We start from the raw sequence: 17163 nt of genomic DNA on the forward strand, positions 1-17163 counted from the left end.
TCTCTGGAGAGAAGGAATGGGTGACATTTCGGGTCGAGACCCTTCTTCGGACTGATGTCAGTCGAGGGGGCGGGACAAAGATAGGATGTAGTAGGAGACAGGAAGACTAGTTGGCGAACTGGGAAGGGGGAGGGGAAAGAGAAGGACAGGAATTATCTGGTTAGTTGACATTAATGGTGAGTAAGTTACTGGAGGAGATTCTGAAGGGTATGATATACCAATATTTGGATAAACAAGAACTAATTTGGGATACTCAGCACTGCATGGGAAATCATGTCTCAGGGATCGATGCTTGGCCCATTGTTGTTTACCATTTATTTCAACAATTTTGAAGAGAATATACAAAACATAGTTGGCAAAGTTGCAGATGACAGTGGAAAAAAAAAGTTTTATATGGGATGTTGATCAGCTAGTTAAGTGGGCTGAGGAATGGTTTAGTTTACTTTATTATTGTCACATGTACTGACGTACAGTGAAAAGCTTTTGTTTGCATGGCATCCAGTCACATAAAAGACTATATATGAATACAATCAAGCTGTCCACAGTGCACAGATAAAGGGTACAACATTTAGTGCAAGATATTACATTGAAGTCCAATAAAGTCTGACTAAAGATAGTTCAGAAGTCTCGAACGGGATAGATGGGAGGTCAGGAATGCACTCTAATTGATGAGAGGACTGTTCAGTTGCCTGATAACAGTTGGGAAGATACTGTCCCTGAACCTGGAGGTTTACATTCTCAAACTTCTGTACTTTTTGCCTGATGGGAGAGGGGAGAAGAGGGAGTGACTGGGGGAAGACTTGTCCTTGATTATGCTGGCGGCCTTGCCAAGGGTGTGAAGTGTAGTTAGAGTTAATGGAAGGGAGGTTAGTTTGCATGATGGTCTGGGCTGCATCCACAATTCTCTGCAATTTCTTGCTGTCTTGGATGGAACTGTTCCCAGCCAGGTTGTGATGCATCCAGATTAAAAAATTGTGTACAGAGTATCTGTAGAAGTTGGTATGGGTTGTTGGGGAGATGCCAACCTTCCTAAGCCTTCTGAGGAAGGAGAGGTGTTGGTGTGCTTTCGAGGCCATAGTTTCAAAGTGGCTGGTCCAGGACAAATTGCTGGTAATATTTATTCCCAGGAACTTGAAGCTTTACGTCTCTACTTTGGCGGCATCAATGGGGTCTGTGTACGGCTTGGCTTCTTGTAGTCTATCACAGTCTCCTGTTTGGATAAATACACAATACCCTGTTCTAGGAAAGTGGTCATTAAACTGGAATGGGAACAAACTAGATTGGTGTGCATGTTGTCAAGACGAAGGCCTGAGTTATAGGGAGAGGTTGGGCAGGCTAGGGTTTATTCCTTGGAGCATAGGACACTGAGGTGTAAAATAGCATGTTTATAATACCATGAGGGGTATAGATAAGGTGAATGCAGTCTTTTTACCCTCTTTACCCACAGTACAGCACAGGAACTGGTCCTTCCCCCCCCCCTTCCTCTGCCACTCCCCATGGTCTGTGCTGATCATGATGCCAATTTAAACTCATCCCATCTGCCTTCACATACATATTTTGATAATGTAATCCAGATGTACTTGCTGCATTTGTAAAGGGAAATGCGTTCACAGAAACACACATGATTATTATCTATCGTACTTCAAGCAATAATATATTTCTTGATTAAAGCCGGCAAATATAAAGTTAGTGCATTTCTGGAACTGACTTGTTAATTTGACTTCATTTATTGTAGGTGCACTCTTTTGATGGCACAAAAGAAGAAGCTGCTGCCCTTTTAGAAATGGGCCTCTATATAGGAATCAATGGCTGGTAAGCTTGAATTGCAGTTACAGTGAGTTTGCAAATATTTCTCATCTTGTTAATAGCTTAAAGGCCTGGGTTATCATGCCCTGCTTTAATATTCCTGAAACTCAAGTATCTGAAAGAGTGAGGCCATACACACAAATTGGAGGAACAACACCTCATATATCACTTTGGCAGTTTACAACCCAGCGGCATGAATATTGATTCCTCAAACTTCAAGTGACTCTTCCATTCCCTCTCACTCTATCCCGACCCCACCCTGGTCCTCTTGCTGATTTCACCGTTTGTATTCCTTCGTTATCATCTCGTCCCCAGCCAACAATGACCATGGTGAGCTTCACCTTTCCTTTCATCAATGCAGGTTCTGCTTTGTTCTGTACCTTCCCATATCTCCAGTGTCCCCCTCCATGACCCTTGGTCTGATGAAGGGTCTCGACCCAAAACATCACCCATTCCTTCTCTCCAGAGATGCTGCCTGACCCGCTGAGTTATTCCAGCATTTTGTCTTATCTTCAGTGTAAACCAGCATCTGCAGTTCTTTGTTACACACCTGGTCAGTTACTGTTCTGCTTCCTGAAGATATTCCATACTGCAATGATAGCTCATTGTCATAAATTTTAAAGTGCATTTTGTTGATGTATCATGTTTAATATTGCCTATGTAATCAATTATAAATGGTCTTTGGTGCTGGTGCCAATGTAGTTGTAGACTCTGTCCACAAGATGGTGGTATAATTCCACCATGTCCGACAATGTATTTTGTGACAGACCATCAGCATTCGTGGCACCTTTGGGAAAGTGAAATGTCCCAAGACACCAATTATTATCAAACAAAATTTGGCACATAGCTATGTTAGTTATTAGAGACTGGATTAGGTTTCAAGGCGCATTCAAATGAGAAAAAAAGGGCAGAGAGGCAGAGAAGTAATAAATTAATCCAGATCCCTGGGTTTTAAAAAAAAGTGACGGTGTGTAGGCAATAGAGAATACACAAGACCAATAATAGAGGAGAGCAGTTACCTTTGACCAATGTTGGGGTTGGGGAGGGTAAGAGTGATGGGGAGGAGCAGCATCATTTGAAGGGTGATTTGAAGGCAATAATGAACATTTAAAAATTGAGGTATAATCAGAAACAAGAATCATAGAAAATAGGTGCAGGAGTAGGCCATTCGGCCCCTCGAGCCATCACCGCCATGGCTGATCATCCAGAATCAGTACCCTGTTCCCACTTTCTCCCCATAGCCCTTGATTCCGTTAGCCCTAAGAGCTATATCTAACTCTCTCTTGAATACATCCAGTGAATTGGATTCCACTGCCTTCTGTGGCAGAGAATTCCTCAGATTCACAACTCTCTGGCTGAAAAAGTTTTTCCTCATCTCAGTCCTAAATTGCTTACCCCTTTTTCTTAAACTGTGACCCTTGGTTCTGGACTCCCCCAACGTGGAACATTTTTCTTACATCTAGCCTGTCCAATCCTTTAAGAATTTTATATGTTTCTATAAGATTCCCTCTCATCCTACTAAATTCCAGTGAATATAAGACCAGTCGATCCATACTTTCATCATATGTCAGTTCCGCCATTTCTGGAATTAACCTGGTGAACCTACACTGCACTACCTCATAGTAAGAATACCCTCAAATTAGGAGACCAAAACTGCACACAATACTCCAGGTGCAGTCTCACCAGGGCCCTGTACAACTGCAGCAGGACCTCCTATACTCAAATCCTCTCACTATGAAATCAACTCTTGCTATGAATTGTTTCGGTGAGTAAGCATTGGGATTATGTGTGAATGGGACTTTATGATGGATTATTTGTTTCCAATGCTTAATTTTAGGTTCTAAAGAGTTTAGGAAACAGTAATGAACATTTTTTCTTAGAGCACATCCAGTATCCATTCATCTAATCTTGAAGATCAAACCAAAGATCAAATAGAAAATGTATTTCAGCACCCATTTCATAAAACTTAAAGAATGCTTCAGAATTGAAGGAAATATTTCCACATGATCCTCCTGACCAATGGGTTTTAAGTCTTGATTTTAATTTCAGGTGGTAGCAATGTCCGAGCTGTGAAAGCTTGATCTTTATGTATTTGTTTGCAAGGATTTCATATAATCCAATTGCCGCCTTAATACATAGATCATTTTTAGTAAAGAAGATGCACAATTTAATACAATGAATTGAGGGGGGCGCAGTGCCACAGACCTGGGTTTGATCCTGACTCCAGGTCCTGTCTGTACTGAGTTTGTACGTTCTCCCTATGACCACGTGGGTTTTCTCCGGGTGGTCTAGTTTCCTCTCACTTTCCAAAGACGTGCAGAGCTGTAGATTAATTGTCTTCTGTGGATTGTAAATTGTCCCTAGCATATAGGATAGTGCTAGTGTACGTCACTGTGGACTCAGTGTGCCGAAGGGCCTGTTTCCACATTGTATCTCTAGAAGTCTAAAAAAAGTTTAAATTATATTTTTAATATCAAAATAATCACACAGATGATTCCACATTAAACATCTGACAGTATGTAGACATAAATAAAACCTGAGTGGATCTTATAATCGATAACCATTCATTTTGTAGTTAAAATAGCTAGACTAGAGGTTTAACACAATATACATGTATTTTTAAATACCATCTCTAGAATTGTCATCCAAAATCATTAGAAATAGATGAACAGCTTCAAATAGTTAAATTGCAAACATTGGTTAGGACATTTTCTGTATTAATAAAAGAAAGGAGACTATGTCAGACATCATTAGGTAATGCCCACTGGAAAGATGACTCAGTACATTATTACATGCATTGTGGACCAAGTACATGAGATCAAATCTTGAGCAGCTCCTATAATTGGCACAACTTTTCTAAATTGTCAACCACTTACAAATTCAATGGATTTACAGTGGCCAGGTGAACAGGACCTAGTGGAAAAGTACTAACTTGGAGTAAGGCAAATTGCAATGTTGGTAGGGAAAAGTTGTTATTGGATAAGTCCACATCTGACATGTGCAAGTCGTTTGAAGGCCAGTTGATCTACGTTCAGGGCTGGCATGTTCCAGTGAGGAGGAAGGATGAGGATGGCAAAATAAGGGAACATCGGATGACCAAAGAGATTGTAAATTTGGTATAAAAGAAAAAGAAAATGCTTGCAAGGCTTCAGAAGATTGAATCAGTCAGGGCTATTGAAGAATAAAAGAAAGGAGGAAAGAACTCAAGTGGGCACTTGGAAGTTGTGCCATAACAGCTTTGGCGAGTCAGATTTGTGCCAATGAAAGAAAATCCCAAAGCAATTTTTACCTATATTAAAAACAAGAGGGTGACCAGGGAGAAGGTAGGACTTGAGTATAAAGGAACAAATGAGTAATTTGCATTTGTTTTTGCCAAGGAGAGGGACATTGAGATCAATGCGGAGAATGTTAATATGCTAGGGCAGTTGGAGAGTAAGGTGGAGGTGGGACTGTCATATGTTGAAAGACTGGAGGGACTAGGCTTATATACACTGGAATTTAGAAGGATGAGAGGAGATCTTATCGAAACATATAAGATTATTAAGGGGTTGGACACGTTAGAGGCAGGAAACAGGTTCCCAATGTTGGGGAGTCCAGAACAAGGGGCCACAGTTTAAGAATAAGGGGTAGGCCATTTAGAACTGAGATGAGGAAAAACGTTTTCAGTCAGAGAGTTGTGAATCTGTGGAATTCTCTGCCTCAGAAGGCAGTGGAGGCCAATTCTCTGAATGCATTCAAGAGAGAGCTAGATAGAGCTCTTAAGGACAGCGGAGTCAGAGGGTATGGGGAGAAGGCAGGAACGGGGTACTGATTGAGAATGATCAGCCATGATCACATTGAATGGCGGTGCTGGCTCGAAGGGCCGAATGGCCTCCTCCTGCACCTATTGTCTGTTGTCTATTGTCTATAGGTGGTGTTCGGGTTTTTGAAGAACATAAAGTTGGATAAATGCCCAGGGCCTGATGGGATCTATCCCAGGTTTTTGAGAGAGGCAGAAGTGATTGCAGGGGGATTTGACAAATACATTTGCATCTTCTCTAGCCATGGGCGAGATCCTGGAAGACTGAAGTGTAGCTGATATTGTTCCTTTGTTTAAGAAGGAAAGTACAGAGAATCCAGGGAATTATGGGCCAGTGAGCGTCACATCATTGGTAGGGAAACCATTAAGACGATTCTTCCAGATAGGATTTACTCCCATTTGGAAGAGAATAGGTTACCTTGGGACAATTAGCATGGTTTTGTACACAGCGTAACGTGTCTTACTAACTTGATCAAGTTTTTTGAGGAGGCAATGCAGGTGATCATTGAGGGTACAGAAGTGAATGTTGTCGACAAGGATTTTAGTAACGTTTGATAAAATCCTCCATAGTAGGCTGATCCAGAAGATTAAGCTGCACAGGATTAATAGTGACCAGGTCGTTATGGATTCGGAACTGGTTTATAGATAGAAGGTTGTAGTGGACAGACAATATGCAGGCTGGAGGTCTGTGCGGAGACATCTGTGCTGGAATCTCTTGTGTTCATGATTTATTTCTATCAATTACTGGAATGTAAACGTAGCCAAGTTGGTTTGTAAGTTTGCAGATGGCACCACGATTGCTGGGGTCACAGACTGTGAGGTAGGTTGTCAAAATATACAGCAGGCAATTGATCAGCTACAGAAGTAGGCTGAGAAATGACCGATGTTCAATCCAAACAATTGAGGTATTGCATTTTGGGAAGTCGAATGTAAAGGGAAAATATCCAATTAATGACATGACCCTGAGCAGCATTAATGTACAGAGGGATCATGGGTTCCCAGTCCATACTATCTACTCGTGTTGCCACTTTCAGGGAGTGGGTAAAGAAGGGATTATGGTATACTTGCCTTCATTGGTTGGGCCATTAAGTATAAGAGTCAGGGAATGATGATGTCGTTTTATAGGACTATGGTTCAGCCACATTTGGAGTATTGCGTGCAACTCTGATCACCCCATAACAGAAAGAATATGAAGGCTTTGGAAAGGATGCCGATAAGGTTTACCAGAATGATGCCTGGATTATGGGTGTTAGCTGCAGGAAGAAGCGGGACAGACTTGGATTGTTTTGATTGGGATGCCAGAGGTTGAGGGGAGACCTAATAGAAGTATGTAAAATAATGAGATGCATAGATAAAGTAGACAATCAGAACCTTTACCCCAGGATGGAAATATCAAATCAGCTAAGAGGGCACAGCTTTAAGATGAGAGGCAAAAAGTTTAAAGAAGACGTGCAGGACAAGTTTTGTTTTACACACAGAGGCGGTGAGTGCCTGGAAGATGCAGATACCATGGTGGAATTTTAAAAACTTTTGGCTAGGCCCAGGGATATGCAAGAAAATGGAGGCAAATAAAAGTTGGTCTCGGTATGATGTTTGGCACAGACATTGTGGTCTGAAGGGCCTGTTCCTGTGCTGTACCATTCTCTGATCTTGTGTCTATTGAACTGAACAGGAATGTCAAGGTCTGCAGGTCGATACCTAGCCCATGTGCATGGTCGTGCTGCCAATATTCTCAGTTGCACTTGAAGTGTTGTTAAAGTCTTTCAGCAGATTGCATTTGACGGTCATTTCCTTTTTTTAAGAGTTGGTGTTGGTATTAGAGCTGATTTCAACAGGAACATTACTCATAAGATGACGTGTCTAATATGCAAGAATGGGGAATTAAACAATGTTCATGGTGTACTTGCTCCTGCACAAAGGAGACTAGTGAGATCAAGCTGGAGGTCAAATGCAAAGTAGCACCATTTTAACAAACTTTTATAGAGTTAGAAATGTTCAGGTTACTTTTTAAAAAAAAACAATGATCCTGTTAGTCAAAAGGAGTAAATGCAATGAACACCAACCAGTTCAATGAAACTAGATAGGGCCTAATGATTATCACAATTGAGCAGACGTGGATATCTAAAATATAAACAAAATGATGGAAATACCCTTGAGTCAAGCAGCAGCTGTGGGAGGAGAAATGGAGTTAATGTGTCAGGTCCAAGACCCTGTCAGAATACTGAAGGAAAAGAAACCAAGAAGTCAAAAGATCTAATAGTATACCAGTTGTACATATTTAAAAAATAGGAGTGTAAGGGGAGAAGCAACAGAAACATTCCCTTTTTGTTGTCACAGTCACTTTGCATGACCAATTTAATTTATTTTGCTGCCAGCTTTGGCAATTTATTTATTGTAAACAAATATATGGTGAATTATGGAAAAATCCAAGCAGAGTATCAATTGTCTGTATTTGACTGGCCCCTTGACTGAACACAGTGTTCTATTGTTGGACTCAAAGGTGACTCCAGAGATGGAGCAGGAGGTCAGATGCATTGATAACTGACCTCCAGCTCATCTGTCTTAAGTATTTCAATGCATTGGTTTGGAAATCACAGACTTGCTGACTGATGAGGAGACGACAGATAATGATTTTCTACAGAACTACCAGTGAGAGGCGTTTGAATTTGCTCACTCAATATCGTAGCAATTGCCATTGAATAATTTGAAATATCCCAATTTAAAATCTAGATTATTTCTTATTTTGGAATGAACACATAATTAATTTTCTTTGTGCTAATTACAAACTTTTTTCAGCTCTTTAAAAACAGAATCCAACCTTGAAGCTATGAAATCTATCCCAAGTGAAAGACTGATGATAGAAACCGGTAAGTTGTTTTTCAAATAAGGAAGTGCTGTAAGTGACGGTTCAAACCCCAGAGATGGAAACAGATTTATGTTTCAGATTGATGATCTTTTTCACAACTGGGCAGAAAGATGTGAAAGTAAGTTTGGGTAGATACTTGTGTTGTTGGGCATATCCAAAGACTTTTTATACCTACATTAAAAACAAGAGGGTAATGAGGAATGAGTAGACCATTCAAGGATAAGAGGGGATTTATGCTTGGAGTCAGAGGACGTAATCTAGGTACTAAATAATAATAATAATAATAATAATAATAATAATAATAATAATAATAATATTCATTTATTGTCATTGCAACGAGTACAACGAAATTAAAAAAATAGCCAATCCTGACGGTGCGTACAAACATATATGCAATAAATGCAAAAACAAATAAATACATAAATACAATTAAATACAATTATATTAAGTACAAGATTTTTTAACGGTGTTGCCTAGTGCAAAGGTAGTGTTCAGTTCTCGTATGGCCCTGGGGTAAAAACTGTTCTTAAGTCTGTTTGTTCGGGATTTGATCGACCTGAAACGTCGACCAGAGGGCAGATGAACAAACAGACGGTGGCCGGGGTGGGATGGATCTTTTATTATTTTGCCTGCTCTACTGAGGCAGCGTAGGCTGAACAGGTGCTCCAGGGAGGGCAGTGAGCAGCCGATGATCTTCTGGGCCGTCGTGATGACCCTCTGAAGGGCCTTCCTGTCCTTTTCTGAGCAGCTGGCATACCATGTGGTTATACAGTATGCCAGCACACTCTCGATGGAGCAGCGATAGAAGGACAACATGAGCTTCTCCTGCAGGTTGGTTTTCCTGAGGATCCTCAGGAAGTGGAGTCTCTGCTGTGCCTTCTTTACTGTGGTGATGGTGTTGGTAGACCAGGTAAGATCCTCTGCGATGTGCGTACCCAGGAACCTGAAAGCTGGTACCCTTTCCACACAGACCCCATTGATGTAGAGTGGGTCGTAATCTCCACTGGTTTTTCTAAAGTCAATTATAAGTTCCTTTGTTTTGGAGGAGTTCAGGACCAGATTGTTCACTGAACACCATGCTGCCAGCCTTTGGATTTCATCCCTATAGGCTGTCTCATCTCCTTCTGAGATGAGTCCAACCACAGTCGTGTCATCCGCGAACTTGATGATGGTGTTGGTGGGATGGGTGGGGGCGCAGTCGTGAGTGTAGAGGGAGTAAAGGATGGGGCTCAACACACAGCCCTGTGGTGAGCCGGTGCTCAGTGTAATGGTGGAGGAGAGGTGAGGGCCTATTTTGACGGTCTGGGGGCGGTTGGTCAGGAAGTCCTTGATCCATTGGCAGATGGTTTGGGAAAATCCAAGGTCGGAAAGTTTGGTGACCAGTCTGCTCGGGATGACCGTGTTAAAGGCAGAGCTGAAGTCGAGGAAGAGCATCCTCACATAGCTCCCCTGGTGTTCAAGGTGGGTCAGTGCAGTGTGAAGAGCAGTGTCGATGGCATCCCCTGTAGACCTATTTGCTCTGTAGGCAAACTGGTGTGGGTCGAAGGTGGGTGGGAGGCTGGCTTTGATGTGCTGCAGGACCAGTCTCTCGAAGCACTTTGTGATGACCGGTGTGAGTGCTACCGGACGGTAGTCGTTAAGACCGCTGATGACAGACTTTTTCGGCAGTGGGATGATTATGGCGGACTTCAGGCAGGGAGGGATGGTGGATTTTAAAAGGGACAGGTTGAAGATTTTTGTGAAGACCTCAGATAATTGGTCTGCACATTCCCTCAGCACTCTGCCCGTCACACCATCGGGGCCTGCAGCTTTCCTGGGATTTACTGCTCTGAGCACGCGCTTAACATCATACTCCTGCACAGTGAAGGTGTTGCTGTCAGGTGCTGGAGAGGGTGTAATATCTGCCACTGTAGCTTTCACCTCGAAACGAGCAAAGAAACAGTTAAGTTCCTCAGCCAGCGAGGCGTCGCCGTCGGCAGTCGTGCGGTTGCTGGTCTTGTAGTTGGTGATGTGCTGGATGCCTTGCCATACCCGCCGTGGGTCATTGTTGGAAAAGTGGTCCTCAATCTTCCTCTTGTAGGACGCTTTGGCATCCTTGATGCCTCTCTTCAGGTTGGTTCTAGCAGCACTGTATAGAGCTCTATCACTAGACCTGAAGGCGGTGTTACGGTCCTTGAGGAGAGACCTGACATCCTTTGTCATCCAGGGTTTTTGATTGGGATACAACCGGATGCGTTTGTCGACGGTGACATTGTCAACACAGTTTTGGATGTAGCAAAGTACAGTTGATGTGTACTCCTCCAAGTCCTGATCCTCAAAAATATCCCAGTTGGTCCTTTCGAAGCAATCCTGCAGCTGCGAGGAAGCTCCTTCAGGCCATGTCTTAACAGTCTTTATGGTGACTGGAGCTTTCCTCCTGAGTGGGGTGTATGCTGGAGTTAGGAATATGGACAGGTGATCTGACTGCCCCAGGTGTGGTAGTGGTGCTGACCTGAAACCCTTCTTAATATTTGAGTAAACCTTGTCTAGTGTGTTTTTCCCCCTGGTAGCACATCTTATGTGTTGTTCAAGTTTCGGGAGAACTGACTTTAGGTCTGCATGGTTGAAGTCCCCGGCTATGATGTGGGCTGCTTCTGGATATGTGCTCTGTTGTGAGTTTATTGCACCGAGCAGGTAGCCTAAAGCTGTGCTAGCGTTAGCATTCGGTGGGATGTAGACTGCTGTTACTATAACCCCTGTAAATTCGCGAGGAAGGTAAAAAGGCCTGCATTTAACTGTTAGGGACTCCAGATCAGGAGAACAGTGGCTATCTATGATTTGGATGTTAGTGCACCAGCTGTTGTGCACGTAAATGCATAACCCCCCCCCCTTGCTCTTACCGGAGTCGATGTTTCTGTCCCAACGAAACGCTGTACGCCCGGCTAGCTCAATGGCTCCGTCTGGGATAAGTGGATGAAGCCATGTCTCTGTTACTAAGAGAATGCAACAGTCCTCCACGAGTTTGTTTGCTGATATCTGTAGTTTTAGTTCGTCCATTTTGTTGATGATGGATCTGGCGTTGGTGAGAAACATGCTGGGTAGCGGTGGTTTGTGTGGCTGTCTCTTTAGCTTGGCAAGTATACCGGACCGGCATCCTCGCTTTTGCTTCCTGTTTCTCCTCCGCCTGCGACGCCTGTTCGCGCCGACAACTATCCACGGAGCGCCCGGTGTCCTGGCTATCTCTTCCGGTATATTTCGCGGGTGTGGAAATTCGCGCACACGGTCCCGATTGCACTGGAATCCGATGATCAGAAAGTCCTTTCGGTTGTAGGTAGGATTTGCCTGATTTTCCTGGTTTGCATGACTAAAATTGACTAACAGACATAACACAGATAACACACATAAAACGCACCGAAAGGGAGAGCTGTGAGCCGCTGCGTCCGTGCGCGCCGCCATCTTGCATTATGACTTGCATTGGAATTCACCGAGACGGAGAATAGTGAGATCAAGCTGGTAGTGGTGTGTCTCTTGAAGACATTAATGTGGATAAGTACACAAGGCCTGATAGGATCTATCCTAGGTTATTGAGAGAGGCAAGAGAAGAGTTTTGTTGGAGCCATGCCAAAGATCTTTGCATTCTCTCCAGCCACAGAGGAGGTTCGGGAATAAATATGTTGTTCCTTTATTTAAGAAGAATAGAAATAATCTGGGAAATCGGTGGCTGTTGAGCTGCACAAATGTGGTAGTTTAGTTTATGGTCACATGTACTGAGTGAGGTACAGTGAAAAGCTTTTTTTGTGCTATCCAGTCAGCGGAAAGACAATACATTGATTCCACAATTGAGCCATCCGCGGTTAAAGGGAAAAACGTTTAGTGCAAGATAAAGTCCAGTAAAGTCTGATTTAAGTCAGAGGTAGATGGTAGTTTGGGACCACCCTCTAGTTGGTGATAGGATGGTTCGGTTGCCTGAAAACATCTGGGAAGAAATGTCCCTAAATCTGGACTTAAGCATTTTCACACTTCTGTACTTCTTGCCTGATGGGTGGGGAGAAGAGGGAGTGTCTGTGGTAAGAGACATCCTTGATTATGCTGGTAGCCTTGCTGAGGCAGTGTGAAGTGTAGATAGAGTCAATGGAAGGGAGTCTTGGATTGAGCTGCTTCCAAACCATACTGTGATGCATCTCAATAAAATGCTTGCTATGGCACATCTGTAGAAATTGATGGGAGTTGTCAGGGACATGCCGAACATCCTAAGGAAGTAGAGGTGGTGTGTTTTCTTAGCTAGGGCTAGTCCAGGACAAGTTGCTGGTGATATTTACTCTTAAGAACTTGAATCTTTCAACCATCTATGTATAGGACAGCTATTGGAGAATATATCCCTATTAAGGATAGAATTTATTCTCATTTCGAAGAGAATGAGCTAATTAGGGACTTTGTGCAAATTACGTCTTCAATTTAATTAATTTTTGTAAAGAGTTGACAATATAAATTGCTGAGGGTAGAACAGAGAAAGTTGTCAACATGGATTTTAGTAAGACATTTTATTAAATTGTAGAAGATTAAGATGCATGAGATTCAAGGGGACATCGTAGTTAGGATTTAGAACTGGCTTACAGCTGGAAGAATGTTTCTTTGGCTCGAGCTCTATAATCACTGGTGTTCCACAGAGATCAGTGATGTGACCTATTTGTGATATATATATATCACAAATATTTATTCACAAAATTCTGGAGTAACTCAGCAGGTCAGGCAGCATCTCGGGAGAGAAGGAATGGGTGACGTTTCGGGTCGAGCCCCTTCTTCAGTCTGAAGAAGGGTCTCGACCCGAAACGTCACCCATTCCTTCTCTCCCGAGATGCTGCCTGACCTGCTGAGTTACTCCAGCATTTTGTGAATAAATACCTTCGATTTGTACCAGCATCTGCAGTTATTTTCTTATACTATATATCACAAATAGATCACATTACTTCATTTGTCATTTCTCTGCCCATATCTTTAATTTATCGCTATCCTGCTGTATCATTTGATAGCAGTCTTCACTGCTATTTATATATATAAAATTATTTTGCCTAAATGTAGATGGGTTGGTTAGTAAGTTGGGCGATAGCACCAAATTGGTGGAGTTGCAGACAGTGAAGACTGCTATCAAATGATACAGCAGGATAGCGATAAATTAAAGATATGGGCAGAGAAATGGCAAATGAAGTGTAACGCAGGCAAGTATGACGTTTTGCACTCTGGGAGGTCAAATACAAGGGGAAAGTATAACAGCATTGATGTACAAGTCTATAGCTCTCTGAATGCAGTCCTTTTCTCTAGCGTGGTAATGTCAAAGCCAAAAGGTCAGATGGAGAAAGTTAAAAGGAGTTGTGTGGGGCAACTTTAAAAAACCCCAAATTGTGCCTAAACCTCTACTGCTTTGGTGCAGGACCCTCTCCTCCCCCTCCCCATCAACCCCCCCCCCCCCCCCCTTATCCTCCCCCTCACTCCCTAGGAGATAGATTTGAACTTTTAAAATATTACACTGATTTCAATGAAACTTCTTCCATTAGAACCAAAGGGACTACGGTGAGAAAGGTGGGCCTAAAATTGTCTCACTATCGTGTAGGCTGTAGTCCAGGAACAAACAAACAAGAGTTTTAGTATATAGATGTATATAGTGGTAGATGCCAGAAATGTGTGACCAGGGCTAGTTAGTGGTCAAAGCAGATATGATTGTGGGGATTGAGGCTTTTAGCTAGATAAACGAATAAGGAGGGATATGCAGCTTGGGTTAGTTTAAATTGGCAACATGTTCAGCATAAACTTCATATGCCAGAGGACCTGGCCCTGTGCTGTACTCTTCCATGTCATCTGAGATAGAAGACATTCTGTTGGCTGAAGAATCTGGGGCTAGTGTTACAGTGTCAAAATTATAGGTCATTTAGGACTAAATTTAGAATGGCATGGTGGTGTATTTAGTTGAGCTGACACCTCAGTGACAGAGAACCATCCTCATTCCTGATGTGGATGGTGTCTACAGTTGCTCCTATTCCTGGTGTTTGAATATATAAACTCCAGCTCCAGAAAAGAAAAAAAATATTGTACTCCATTATCTGGATCAGAATCTCATTATCGATGTCTGTTTGGGTGTGTCATAGTCAGAGTGATACAGTGTGGCAGCAGGCCCTTTGGCCCAACATGTCTCAGCTACACTAGCCCCACCTGCCTGCATTTGGTCCACATCCCTCCAAACCTGTCCTATCCATGTACCTGTCTTACTATTTCTTAATCTTTGGGGTAGTCCCAGCCTCAACTACCTCCTCTGGCATCTTGTTCCATACACCCATTAACCTTTTCCCCTTCACCTTAAACCTACGTCCTCTGGTTCTCGTTTCTCCTAATTTGGGCAAGAGTGTGTGTCTACCCGCTCTATTCCGCCATGATCACATTGAATGGTGGTGCTGGCTTTAAGGGCCAAATGGCCTGCACCTATTGTTTATGTATCTATTCTCATGGCTTTATACACCTCCATAAGATCACCCCTCATCCTCCTACGTTCCAAGGGATAGAGTCCCAGCCTGCTCAATCTTTCCCTATAGCTCAGACCCGCTAGTCTTGGCAACATCCTTGTAAATCTTCTCTGTACCCTTTCCAGCTTGACAACATATTTCCTATAACATGGTGCCCAGAACTGAACACAATACTCTAAATGCGGTCTCACCAACATCTTATACGACTGCAACATGACCTTTCACTTTCTATACTCAATACCCTGACTGATGAAGCCCAATGTGCCAAAAGCCTTTTTGACCACCTTATCTACCTGCGACTCAACCTTCAAGGAACCATGCATCTGCACTCCGAGATCCCTCCGCTCTACACTACCCAGAGCCCTACCATTCACTGTGTAGGTCCTGCCCATGTTAAGATTATTTAAAACGCAACACCTCTCATTTCTCTGCAATAAATTCCATCAACCATTCCTCAGTCCATTTGGCCAATCAGTCAAGATCCTGCTGCAATTTTTCACAACCATCTTAACTATCTGCAAAACCACCCACTTTTATATCATGAGCAAACTTGCTAATCTTGCCCTATATGTTCTAATCCAAGTCATATGTAGATGACAAACAGTAATGGACCCAGCACCGAACCGAGGCACACCACTTCTCACAGGCCTCCAGTCCGAGAAGCAACCTTCCACCATCGCCCTCTGCTTCTTTCCATTAAGCCAATTTTCTATCCATTCAGCCATCTCTCCTTGGATCCCATGAGATCTAACCTTCCAGAGCAGCCTACCACGCAGAACCTTGTCAAATGCCTTACTAAAATCCATATATACATCTACAGCCCTGCCCTCTGACATTTTTGGTCACGTCTTCATAAAACTCAGATTTGTTAGATATGACCGCCCACGTACAAAATCATGCTATCTCTAATCAGCCCTTGTCCATCCAAATGCCTATATATCCTATCCCTCAGAATACCCTCTAGTAACTTTCCAATTACAGATGTTAAGCTCACTGGCCTATAGTTCCCAGCATTTTCTCTGCAGCCCTTCTTGAATAGAGGCATAACATTTGTCACCTTCCAGTGTTCCGGCACCTCTCCTGTATTTAAATTGTAAATTTCAACTCGGGCTCTGGCTTTTCCTCTCTAGTTTCCCACAATGTCCTCGGATATATCTGATCAGGCACTGGAGATTTGTCTACCTTTAACACCTCTTCAACCGTAACACTGACTACTCTCAAGACACTTCCATTGACTGCCCCAAGTTCCTCCATCCTCCTGTCTTTCTCTTCAGTAAATACAGAGGAGAAATACTCACTGAGGACCTTACCCATCTCCTGTGGCTCCACATAGAGGTGACCGCTTTGGTTTCTGAGGGGGTCCCACATTCTCTCCAGTTACCCTTTTCCCTCTGATGTATTTATAAAATCTCTTGGGAATGTGTTAAATGCTATCTGCCAGAGCTATCCCCTGGCCCCAGGTTCTTAAACCTCTGGTGTAATTTGTTTTGTTTTGAAAAAAAGATGCACCGTGGTGTGGAGTAAAGAACACTCATGCCGGCGCTAAATACATGAAAACAACTTTTCCAACAAAGAAGAAGTGGGAAGAGGGTTCTTGCCTCAAGGACAGAAATGAGCCATGTCATATTATGTAAGTATCCAAACCAGGAAAAAAAAACTGTTTCTCGGCCCCTGCCCCCATCCACTCCTAACACCCAGTTGATTCAGATGTTCACGTTTCATGGCAAGTATTTTGCTAGAATTCTCTCTTATGATTATTGTAAATGAAGAGCCATTAAGGAGCCATACTTTCAAGACATCCCATATGCTGGAGATTAACGATGTGTGACCAAGAAACTGCTATTCCGTATGCTTCATTAACTGGATCATATTCAGTAGTGTTATTACATTTTCCTGTGCTTAATCCAAGATAAATATAATGTATAAGTCACAATGTCTGTAAATTACCAAATCAAGAAACAAAACCTCTTAATTTCAATTTATAGCATCAGGCATAAAATAAGAGTTTAAAAATTGGATGCCATCAATCTCTGATCCAGGGATTCGGATACACAGCTTACAAACTGAAGACAAATCCTCAATAAAATCAATATTAATTCATCATAGTAATTTATGATTGTGGGAAAAACAAACTACAGACAGTGGAAACTGGAAATAAAATTATATTGGAAATGTTGCAAACTCTGTGCCGCACCTGTGGA

At 42.6% G+C, this 17163-nt stretch overlaps 1 protein-coding gene across 3 annotated transcripts in view; it reads left to right on the forward strand.

Annotated features, from left to right (window-relative positions):
* The window catches only part of tatdn1 (TatD DNase domain containing 1), a 43754-nt gene that overhangs the window by 22992 nt on the left and 3599 nt on the right, over positions 1–17163 (forward strand). For all 3 annotated transcript variants that reach the window (XM_078398518.1, XM_078398515.1, XM_078398516.1), the window contains 3 exons: positions 1736–1812; positions 8402–8472; positions 16466–16592. In XM_078398518.1, the coding sequence (XP_078254644.1) occupies positions 1736–1812; positions 8402–8472; positions 16466–16592 (275 nt within the window). The remainder of the gene's footprint in view (positions 1–1735; positions 1813–8401; positions 8473–16465; positions 16593–17163) is intronic.

The sequence above is a fragment of the Rhinoraja longicauda genome, chromosome 4 (genome assembly GCF_053455715.1).
Source record: "Rhinoraja longicauda isolate Sanriku21f chromosome 4, sRhiLon1.1, whole genome shotgun sequence".
In the NCBI taxonomy this organism is placed as follows: Eukaryota; Metazoa; Chordata; class Chondrichthyes; order Rajiformes; family Arhynchobatidae; genus Rhinoraja; species Rhinoraja longicauda.